Source organism: Urocitellus parryii, chromosome 11 (assembly GCF_045843805.1).
Source record: "Urocitellus parryii isolate mUroPar1 chromosome 11, mUroPar1.hap1, whole genome shotgun sequence".
Lineage (NCBI taxonomy): Eukaryota > Metazoa > Chordata > Mammalia > Rodentia > Sciuridae > Urocitellus > Urocitellus parryii.
The window spans coordinates 9,827,841-9,839,453 of NC_135541.1; the positions used below are offsets into that span (position 1 = coordinate 9,827,841).

Below are 11,613 nucleotides of genomic sequence, written 5' to 3' on the forward strand. Positions count from 1 at the left end.
CCAGGCAGGGTGAGGGGACCGCTGTGTGCCAATCTACCTCACGGTCCCACACTCTGCCGGGCATGCCATGGGGTCACGGCGGGAGGGCCTTTGGGGACAGAAACAGGTGCTCCCCGCCTCCTGCCCCAGAACAACCTGAGGGCCCAGGGGACCGTGCAGAGAGAAGGGCAGGGAGAAAGAACCAGCCCTCGGCTCATTCCCCAGGAGGCGACAGAAGTGCTTCGTGTGTGTGCAGCACCTGCAGTGGGAGCGGGACCACCCCTGGCACGCTATCCCGCCTTGACACCAGCCCCCGGCGCCTGCCTGGCACGCCCCGCCTAGGAAGCATGGGGACCCTGTGCCCGCCACAGCCCCCAGTGCGCTTGCTCACCTGTGTGTCCGTGTGTGTCCGTTGCTGTGTCGTGAAACTGTGACCGTCACCCAGTCCAAACAAGTGAAGGGCCATCGAGGCCACGGTTATGCAACATTCAGTGTGTCATGACAGCGTCACTGCTTTTTAAACTCGGTAACTCTTTATTTTAGTACCATGTCGCAGGAGTCGGCGGAGCTCCGGCCAGACTTGCAGAGGTTTTATTTTTTTGGCCTTAGAATCTGCAGAGATTAGGAGGTTCCGGGCCCGAGCAGCCAGCGCCGGGCCCTGGGTTGCGTTTGCCTTAGCGGATATGTTTATACAGATGAATATAATTTCTTTTCCTTTGGGCTTTTTGCTTTTTATTTTTCTCCCTTCTCAACACCCCCTCCTCCCCTCCCCCCCAAAAAAGGCTACTTCTTCATTTGGTGGTACGATTATTTTTTTTAACTAAAATAAGATAAAATTCTATATTCTTAGGTGTGAGTGTGGTTCTTGATGGTTCGTGGGGGGCTGGGAAGGGAGGGGACAGGAGTGAAGTGACCTGTGATAAAGGGTCATGTCGGAGGTCTGGGGAAGAGAGGACCCTCACTGGTCTTCAAGGACAGCATGACACCCCTGGGCACGCCCGGCACCGTCTGAATTGATTCATCTAATTCTCACACCCGCCGGGAGGGAGGTGCTGTTTCTATCCCTTCTTTACGGATGAGGACAGGGAGGCCAGCAGGACCCAGACAAGCTGCAAGGTCACAGCCTCTGTCTTCACCCCAGGGCCCCCTGTCGAGACGGTAGAGCTCCATGGCCAGGAGTGGCACTAAGGCTACCAGGATTCTGGGTTGATGTGCCCCAGCCACACAGACGGCTCAAAAGTCTTGGGTACACTGGACAACACCCGGGAATATGGGGTGACAGCAGGGAGGATCTGACAGATCGGGTGCCCGGGGGGTCCCTGTCTCCCGGTCTGTCCGATGAAAGGGTAGACTAGGTTCTCGGGATCTTTTCGGCCCTGGGGTTCCAGAGGGCTGCTCCCTTTCAGCACAACCTGGGGCCAGGCCAGGAGGGCAGAAGCTTGGGTTTAGGCGGGGCACCGCTGCCCCCGGGTGGCCACGAATGGTACTGCAGCAGCCGGGTGGCATGTTGCTTCTTTGATTGAAGGCAGGGCCCAGGAGGTGTTATTTCCGGGGTTCACCATCCCCACCCAATGTCTGAGATACCCCACCCAATGCTTGAAGATGCCACCGTCCTCCATGAAAGATTTTAGAGCAGGTGTCGCCTTTCAATCCTTCCTGCCCGAGGGAAGCCCATCAGAACACCTAGCATCCTGTAGAAAGGATCTCGGGAATGTGGAGTGGAGGGGTCTGAAGAGGCAGCCCTTAAATTCATCTCGCAGAGCTGCAGCCCAGCTGCTCGGTGACACACACTGGCCTCCAGCCCTCGGAATCTGAGACGGCAGTCAGCTGTGCCTGCCAGAGCCCTCCACAAAAGGCTGCACAAGACCCCCCCACCCCACCCCGCCTGCTCTGGCAGAGGAGCCACCTCTGAATTCTCATTAAGCCCCCTGCTACGGAGACCCAGCCCCATCTCCAGCACAGCCCCTCATGGGCCCAGCTGCCCACCAGGCCCAGCCTCATCACCAAACTCTGAGTTCTCCTAAACCCCAATCCTACCACCAGGCACCGAGCCCAGAGAAACCCCCAGACCCCCTCAGTGAACTCTAACCCCTTAGGAGGCCCCAGACCCTCTCTGAACCCCAGTACTTCACCTGGCTTTGAGGGGAGGCCCTGCCGGCCCCTCAGCCTTCGCCTCTGTGGGCCTCATCTGAGAGGCAACGGCTGTGCCCGAGACACCCAGCCCAGCACCTGTCCATCTCTCCCCCACCCTCCCCCAACCTGGCACTGCTTCCCTGAGGCTCCAGGACATCATCCAGGCACGCCCACCACCCCCTCAGCCTGTCCCCTCCACGTCACCCATGGTTATTTTTCCAGCACAGACTGACTCTGGCAGCTGGGCACGCCAGGCCCTGGAAATCCCAGGGTCCAACAGGGTGGGGGAGGGATCCCAGCATCCTCACTCCCTCCAGTCCTCAAATTCCTTTTGGACTTGGAATCTGTAGAGGAGGAGCCTTCTCCTAACCTGTACCCCACTCAGCTCCCACCCAGAACCCGTCTCATCCCATATGGCCCTCCTGCCATGGCCCGTCTCTCCAAGGAACACTTCACCCTGGCTGCCAGGGAGCTCCCCCAGCTATGCAGGGTCTTCTCTGTCCCAGCCCAGGGCCTGCACTTAGGAAATATGGGAAGAAAGGGTGGATTAATTAATGGTTTCTGCATGTATAGCATGTCAGCCCCTCACAGCTGGGCAAAGAAAATAGTCACCTCTTAACATATGCCAGCTGATCCCCTCCAAGCCCCCACCCTCCAATCCCAGGACACCCACCCACAGGGCTCCCTCTGAAGGTGCCTCCAGCCCCCTGGAACTGCTTGTTCAGTTTTTCTTTCCAAGACCGGAAAAATCAGCTCAGCCAACCTGGTGTCACAGTGTGAGCACTGAGATAATTGTGTCCTGTGGGAAGGAACGAGCACCAGCCAGGCATCTGCCCAGTCCCAACCTCTACCCAATTGCTCCAGGCAAGAATGGCTTCCTCCTGGCTGCCTCGGGGCATGGTGAAGGCATCCCCAGGACCAGAGCAGGTGGCAGAAGGGTCCACAGAACACGCCCCCAAATCTCAGCTGCTCAGACACACACCCTCCATGAGCAGGTGCCAGGCAGAGCACCTGTGTACCCTGCAAGTACGGGGAGTATGGGGCCTGGAGCCCTGGTACTTTTAAGGGCCACAAAAGTGTTCGCATTTCTTTAAAATCAGTAGGGGAAAAAACGAATGTAGCCCAAGTTGAATTGCACTCACTTTTATACTCATGCATCATAAAGCAATTTGCAATGTTTAGGGGGTTCTGTTGTTGTTGTTGTTGTTGTTGTTTTGGTACCAGGGACTGAACTTAGGGGCACTCAACCACTGAGCCACATTCCCAGCCCGATTTTGTGTTTTATTTAGAGACAGGGACTGAGGGCTGAATTTGAGAACTTGAGATCCTCCTGCCTCAGCCTCCCGAGCCACCGGGATTACAGGTGTGCGCCACTGCAACGTATTTTGACAGAGAAAGAGGCTCTCTGACAGCACTGACTCCACATTCTAAGATGGGACCAGATGACAAACCAGATGACCAGATAAGGACCAGATGACAATAAGCACAATAACAGCAAGCACTCAGATAGTACCTACCATACGCCACTCCTCCAAACAGCCCTAGAAGGCAGGTACCATTTTCAGCCGGTGCTAAAGATGACAGAGGGAAAGCACAGAATTCTGAGTACAGACTCTTGGCAACCCTGCCAAGTGCCACAAGTTTACATCTGCCACTGACCCTCACCTTGATGTCAGGAAACCTCGGGACTAAAAGGAAACCCGGTCCATTGGGTCCGATCTGCCCATTTCAGAGATAGAAAGGCCGAAGAGCCTACATCTAAGTAGCTCCAGGTAGGAATCTGGCCAACCAGCACCTTCCGGGAGCCTGCATAAGCACCATCCCAGCCCTGGGGCAGGTGCAGGAGCAGCCAAGCCCAGTGGGGAGGCCCAGGGGGGAGGGAGACAAGAATCCTAGGGCAGCAGAGCAGCAGAGACACAGGAGGAAGCTGTGACAGTCAGCAGCTTCGAGCCCTAGGTGGAGCCGGACAGCAGAGCCCAGCTGTACTGCTGTCCAGGGGTGCACCCCAGACCGTCCCTCAGCCTCCAAGTCTCAGTTTCCTCATCTTCAAGGAGCAGATAATAGGACCGGCCTCAGGTTGTTGGAAGAACTCAGGGAGATACTGCAAGAAGCAGGAAGCACAACCTGGCACAGGAGGTGAACAATAAAATATAACTAAAAAGAATGAGGCAGACAGAGAGAGTTTGGGAGCACACTTCAGGCCTGGGGTTGTGGCTCAGAGGTACAGCGCTCGCCTAGCACGGGCAAGGCCCTGAGTTTGATCCTCAAGACCACATAAAATAAATAAATAAAATAAAGGTATGTGTCCAACTATAAAAAAAAAACCACCTTCAAGCACAGCAGGAGGCACACGCCCAGGCCCCTTAAAAAAATACCCGCACTTCAGCCTTTGCTGTGTCTCAGGATATTTGGAAAACTCCATACTTCCCGACCAGCCCCCACTCCTGCCCAAATTACACAATAATCACCCAAGGTCAAGGAAAGGGACTTAAAGGGACAGACGCCCCTCCCCAGTGAGTCCCACAGGGGCCTCGAAACTCAGCCTCCAGAACCGAAGTCCCCTCGTCTGACCCCTGGCGGGCAGGGACCACTGGCCACCTTGACCTGGTTCCCCTCCCTGCCCAGCAACACCCTGACCTACCGCGTGGCCCTGGGGAAGCAAGACCTGACTGTGGACGAGGAGGGCTCCGTGATCCTGGGCGTGGACACCATCTATGTCCACGAGAAGTGGAACTCCTTCCTGATTCGGTGAGTCCCCCTGCCCAGGGTTAGGGGCGGTGGACAGGGAGCTGCAGAGCCTGCCCCACCCCAGCCACACCCTGTGCCCCCACAGCAGGCAGGTGATGAGGCTCTGCTAGGAGGAGCAGGGGACCTTCCTACCCCATCCTTACCTAAGCACTCCCAGGAGGTGCCCCAGGAAGGAAGACCCCACCCCTCCACACTCCTCCCCTGACTCTCCTGTACTGAGTCTGGGCCACCCACGAGGCAGCAGGCCTGATAGATGCCCTCTCTCAGTTAATCTCCCAACAGCCCTGGACAAGCCACCAAGACTCAGAGAGGTTAAGGAATATGCCCCAGGGTGCACAGCCCAGCACAAGGCCAACTAGGAATCAAGCCGGGTCTGTCTGGGGTTGCCAGGCTCCATTCTGGTCATGGAAAATATTGAAATGGCATCTTTTATCATCATAAGCATCCCTCTTCTATGGCTATGATTGCTCCATTTGTGATGGTGCGCACCCCCCAGGGTTGAGAAGTCTTCTGCTCCCCGTCTCTTCTGATCTGCCTTTCACAGTTGGAATGCTTAAGGACACTCTCTGGTCACCTTTTCGTGACCACAGCTCACAACCCCAGGTCTCCTAGCACAGTCTGGAGAGGTCAGGGCCCCTCTGCCCACTCATGCCCTCTGCTTTGGATTCCAGCAATGACATTGCCCTCATCAAGCTCGCAGAGCCTATGGAGCTGAGTGACACCATCCAAGTGGCCTGCCTGCCAGAGAAGGACTCCGTGCTGCCTCAGGACTACCCCTGCTTTGTCACTGGCTGGGGTCGCCTCTGGAGTAAGTACAGACCCTGGGGAAATCTCCAGAGGCTTCCTGGAGGAAGCAGCTCTCAAGCAGCAGGCACACACACCTCTCTTCCTTTCTGCCTGAACATTTTCACCTCTTTTTGAACTGTACAACAATAACAGCTAATATTTATTAAGCACATACTATGTGACAGATGTTAACAAATGGATGCTTTGGGTACTGTAAGGATTAAACAGATCAGATTCTGCCAAGTGTTTACAGCAGGGCTTGGCATGTTGTAGGTGCCATACAAATAAACTAAAATAAGCCATGTGGGGGTGGGGGATTAGATCTTATGGTAAACCATATGCTCAAATAGGTTCCAGCTAAATTAAAAGGTTACAGGCAGGGCTGGGGTCCCGTGGGAGAGTGCTTGCCTAGCACAGGTGAGGCACTGAGTTTGATCCTCAGCACCATGTAAGAGATGAAGGGGCATGCTCTCCATCGACAACTACAAAAAAGATTCTTTTTTTTTTATTTTTTAAAGAAAAAAAAAGATTAAATGCAAATAAATGAAACTATGGGAGACAGATTCAGAACTATACTTAGGACTTCTTGGGGATAAGAAGGATCCTTTAATATTTAACCCCAAAGTCAGACCTTCAGGAAAATGACTGATGACTCAACCCCCAGAATCTCAATAAAAGATAACTCAAGGCAGGCACAATGGGGGAGGGGGGGCTGAGGCCAGAAGATAGTGAGTTTGAGGCCAGTCCAGCTACCCTGTCTACAGATTTAAAATAGAAAGGGCTGGAGATGCAGCTCAGAGGTAGAGCACGCCAGGGTTTAATCCTCAGCACCCCAAAATGTTTTTATTTTAAAATTAAAAAAAAAAAAACCAGACAACTCAGCACACAGCCATCTCTTGATGCTCCAGGTGGGGCCTCCAGTCCGGCTCCTTCCCCACCTTTAACAGATCCTTGGCTGCCCCAGGGTCCCAAACAGCACTTGGAGTTCCAGGACAACTCAGCTGCACCCTGCCCTAGTCTCTGGCCCCCGTAGGCCTGGGCTAGGAGGAGCAGGGCTGCCTGGCTGCTCCCTGCTCACGGCCCACTCCCTCCCTCCCCAGCCAATGGCCCATCTCTGACCAGCTGCAGCAGGGCCTGCTGAACTATGCCACATGCTCCAGATGGGACTGGTGGAGTTTCATGGTGATGAAATCCATGGTGTGCGCTGGGGGCGACGGCATCACCTCCTCCTGCAACGTGAGTGTCCAGACCCCACACAGGCCCTGCTCCAGGCAGCCACACCACTGGGGACACTGGAGGGTGGGGCAGACTACATCTCTCCTGGCAGGAGACTGAGCCCTGCCTGGGCCTGGTAGGCTCAGGGGAAACCTGTCACCACTCCCCCAGCACAGGGTGACAGGAGGAGAGCTGAGCATGAGCAGCTGCATTCAGTTCCCTGTGCCACCCCTTACTAGCTCTGTGACCTGGGGCAGACTGATGAACCTCTCTGGACCTCAGCCTTCCCTCTGTTGGAAAGCGCTGTAGCAAACACTTCCCAGCCTTGCTGTGGGGACTACATGAGTCAAAGGGCCACAGAACAGGCTTCACTGAAGTCTCTGTGCATGTCCCTGCCACCAGCTGCGTCAGTCCAGGCAGGCTGGGGCGTCAGGGAGTCTGAGAACCACAAAACTTCTAAGATAACCAGGGACTGTCCTGCTTCCTGACCCCGCCCTCTCCCCACTCCCACCCTCCTGTCCTGCCCAGGCTCCAACAGGGCTCCAGGCCCCAGCGGTTCTCTGGGCAGCTCACAGAGGCTTAGCCATGCAGACCTGAACACCCAGGAAACCAGGGCACAGAGAGGGCTGACATCATCCCAAGATCACACAGCCAACCAAGGGCTATCCTGATGCCCCAGGACTCCCAGAACCAGGCCAAGGCAGCCCCACGCCACATTTCTGTGCCTCCCTCACCAGGAGCAGGCTGAGGCCAACAGTGGGTACTGAGGCTCACAGCTCAGCACATGCCCGCCCCAGCCCACTGCTGAGTCCCCAGCCTGTCCCTGGGGGAGGCCTGGGGACTGATGCCTGTGGGGTCACCTGCAGGGGGACTCAGGCGGCCCGCTGAACTGCCAGGCGGAGGACGGTGCCTGGGAGGTGCATGGCATCGTCAGCTTCGGCTCCGGACTGGGCTGCAACACTGTTAAGAAGCCCAGGGTCTACACCAGCGAGTCTGCCTACGTCGACTGGATCAACCAGGTGGGCCCCGCCCCTCCCAGTCCCGCCCACGCCCTCGCTCATGGCCCCGGGGCTTGGCCACGCCCACCCCAGCGCCCCTCCCTCTCTTTGGAGAATCGCTGACTGAGCGCTCAAGGCCACTGACCTGAGTTGGGCCCAGTGAAGGTCACAGTCAGGAGCTCCGTCCAGCCGTCCCTGGGCTTCAGCACACACCTAGGTCCCCGCCCAGGACACACCTTCCCCCAAGAGGGAGCTTTGCGCCTAGAGTTCAGCGCCCGCAGCGGAGAGCAGGTGTCACCACGGCGGCCATTCACTGTGGGGGGGGCGGGGGTGAAGTGCCAAGTGGGGCTGGGCCCTGGGGCAGAGACCGGAGGCTGCCTGCTGTGCCCCCTCACCAGGCCACCCGCACCCACAGAGCCTCGTGCCGCTCCAGAAGGTGGCAGGTCCCAGCGGCCTAATACTGTCCCCTGCTCCTCCAGAAAATGCAGCTGTGATTCGTCTCTGGGAACCGCGGCAGCCAATCCCACGAGAGCAATAATAAACTTCCTTCCCTGAAAGTGGCCTGGACCTTGATTTCTGTCCCCCGCCCCCTTCCCTGCTGCCTGGCCAGCTCCCCAGGAGCTGCCCCTCTCTACACAGAGGCCCACTGAGAGACACCCTCAGCCAGGCTGGCAAGGCCTAGGATGGAGCCCCTGGGGGTGTTCATGGGTCAAGGGAGTCCTGGGGCCACGTGGGTACCTGAGGGGCCAGGATTAGGACGCTTCAAACACTCCTCCCTGCGACTTAAGATGGCTCTGATCAGCTAATGGCTCCTCTGGTCCTGCCGCCATAGTGAGTCTGGAGGGGCCTCAGGGCCCCAGCTGCAGGTGGAGCATGGGCTCTCCCCAAGAGCAGCTCCCCAGCCCAGAGAAGCCAGGCCCCAAGAGGATGCACAAGCTCAGGCCCCACTGGCCCCTTGGGGAAGGAGCTCCCATCAGGCCCCCCAGCCCCAGCCCCAGGCGATGTTGGCCTGGGCTCTGTGCTTGGAGCAGCCTGTGGTGAGCCCTGACAGGGCAGATCTGCAGGGCCTCCAGGGGGAGCTCCCACTATGGGGGGACAGGGAGGGAAACTGAGGGCCCCAGAGAAAGAGGGGCCAGGGCCCCGAACACACAGCCTGAGGAGCTCGGGAAAGGAGCTCTCCTGTGGCCGATGGAGGGCCACAAACGCAAGCAATCCAGTGTCCAGTGAGGGACCGCCGAGGTGGGCAGCCTCCTCTGGACATAGGGCCTTCTATATGGAGGCCATGGAGGCCTGGGCTCAGCCTGCACTAGTCCCACTCACAGCCCTGACCCAGGGGCCAGCTCTGAACTATCATTAAGCCCTCTGCCACCGAGTCCCAGCCTCGTCCCCAGATAGAACCCCCATGGACCTCAGACTCACTGAAACTGTGACTCCCACACTGAACTCTGTCCTCTATGAGCCCCAGACCTTCTCTGAACCCCCAGATTTCACCTGGCTCTGGGGGAGCCCTGCCAGCCCCGCAGCCTCCTGCCTTCAGGGGCTCATCTGAAAGGCAACACCTGTGCCCAACTCCTGTCCCAGCAGCCAATGATTCAGGACCTGTCAGTGGCACCTGCCCATCTCTCAGGCTCTCCCCCATACCCTCCCCCAACCCTCCCCCAACCTGGCACTGCTTCCCTGAGGTTCCAGGACATCATCTGGGCCTGTCCACCACCCCCTCAGCCTGTCCCCTCCACGTCACCCATGGTTATTTTTCCAGCACAGACTGACTCTGGCAGCTGGGCACGCCAGGCCCTGGAAATCCCAGGGTCCAACAGGGTGGGGGAGGGATCCCAGCATCCTCACTCCCCCCAGTCTTCAAATTCCTTTTGGACTTGGAATCTGTAGAGGAGGAGCCTTCTCCTAACCTGTACCCCACTCAGCTCCCACCCAGAACCCGTCTCATCCCATATGGCCCTCCTGCCATGGCCCGTCTCTCCAAGGAACACTTCACCCTGGCTGCCAGGGAGCTCCCCCAGCTATGCAGGGTCTTCTCTGTCCCAGCCCAGGGCCTGCACTTAGGAAATATGGGAAGAAAGGGTGGATTAATTAATGGTTTCTGCATGTGTAGCATGTCAGCCCCTCACAGCTGGGCAAAGAAAATAGTCACCTCTTAACATATGCCAGCTGATCCCCTCCAAGCCCCATCCTCCAATCCCAGGACACCCACCCACAGGGCTCCCTCTGAAGGTGCCTCCAGCCCCTTGGAACTGCTTGTTCAGTTTTTCTTTCCAAGACCGGAAAAATCAGCTCAGCCAACAGGGTGTCACGTGAGAGATACTGAGATAATCAATTCCTGCAGGCAGGACTAGCACCAGCCAGGCACCTGCCCAGAGAGAGCTCCCACCTCTGCCCAGTTGCTCCAGGCAAGAATGGCTTTCTCCAGGGTGCCTCAGGCCACGCTGAGCAGGTGGCAGAAGTTTCCACAGATCAAGTCCCCAAATCTCAGCTGCTCAGACACAGACACCCTCCATGAGCAGGTGTGTACCCCGCAAGTACGGGGAGCACGGAGCCTGGAGCCCTGGTACCTTTGTGATGGCAAAAACAGACATCAAATAACCTCCTATTATTGGGAGAAACTGTGGATCTGGGCTCAGAATTTGGAGTTTGTTTTCCTCTGGGCCCACTGGTGTAAAATAAAATATGAAGTTCTCCTCTCTGAGCGCTGCCTGCAGCTTCTCCACCTTTAGGGGTCACAAATGTGTTCCCATTTCTTTAAAATCACTAGGAAAAAAATGAGTGTAGTCCAAGTTGAATTACACTCACTTTTATACTCACGGCTCATAAAGCAATTTACAATGTAATGGATGGAAAAAGGGGCTGGCTGACAGGCCAGGCTTAGCTTTCTGAGATGGGGCACACCAGATGATCAGATAAGGAGTAGATGACAACTATCACAATAACAGCACACACTCAGATAGTCCCTACCCTCTGCCACCCCTAGAAACAGCCCTAGGAGGCAGATACCACTTTATCTCCATGGTATAGATGAAGGTGTGAAAGCACAGAGAGGTTAAGTCACAGGCACAAGGTGACACAGCCAGGAAGTGAGGGTGCTGTGTTTCCCTTCCTGTGTGGGCACAGTTCACCCCTAAACACAGCACTCTCCAGCCTGACTTCAGTATCGGAAGCACATGAAGGTCACTTCAGGTTTCCCCAGGGACAATATTTGGTGTTGCCTTATGTAAAGGGCCCCACCTGGTAGAGGTTGTGAAACAAGGAAGTCGCCCTAAAGCTGTCACTGTGCACACCCTTGAGAGCAGCCAGCACCCTCCAAAGAAAGTCAATTTCTCTGTGAACATTCAAAAAACCACGTAATAACCCTTCACCTGGTGCCTCTGTCCCAGTGCCGCAGAGTCTGTGCCATTTCCACGTCTAAGGCGCGGCACTAGGCCCTGTGTGCCCAGACACAGCAGATACTCCATACTGTGGCACTGGCCTGGGAGGGTCTGTGGACACAAAGGCATGTGTGTGCACACCCGTCCAGCTGTGCTCTCACACCATGGTCTCGTGCACGTGGCTGAGAAATTGCTGCATCTCTCTGAATACAGGTGACAACCTTCCACACATAGATGCCCAGTGACTCATCACCCCAGGTTACTCCACGGACCCCGAGGAAACTGAGGCCCAAAGAGCTGGCCCAGGGTCTGAGTTCATCCAGGCAGTCCCTGATGGAGACAGAAAGTAGGTGTCTTGTCCTTCCTCCAGACCCTGC

At 56.5% G+C, this 11,613-nt stretch overlaps 1 protein-coding gene across 1 annotated transcript; it reads left to right on the forward strand.

Moving 5' to 3' along the window:
- The first annotated feature begins 526 nt into the window (after positions 1 to 526).
- LOC144249170 (chymotrypsin-C-like) lies at positions 527 to 11,290 on the forward strand. The gene is made up of 6 exons (XM_077791375.1): positions 527 to 567; positions 4,738 to 4,860; positions 5,532 to 5,672; positions 6,747 to 6,882; positions 7,728 to 7,880; positions 11,246 to 11,290. The coding sequence occupies exons 1-6, from the start codon at positions 527 to 529 to the stop codon at positions 11,288 to 11,290; spliced, it is 639 nt and encodes a 212-aa protein (XP_077647501.1).
- Positions 11,291 to 11,613: the final 323 nt, after the last annotated feature.

Coding starts and splice junctions, on each gene's coding strand:
- LOC144249170 (XM_077791375.1), top strand. CDS start 527: ATGTCGCAGGAGTCGGCGGAGCTCCGGCCAGACTTGCAGAG. Junction 5,673..6,746: donor TGGGGTCGCCTCTGGAGTAA/GTACAGACCCTG, acceptor CTCCCTCCCCAG/CCAATGGCCCATCTCTGACC. Junction 7,881..11,245: donor ACGTCGACTGGATCAACCAG/GTGGGCCCCGCC, acceptor CCTCTGTCCCAG/TGCCGCAGAGTCTGTGCCAT.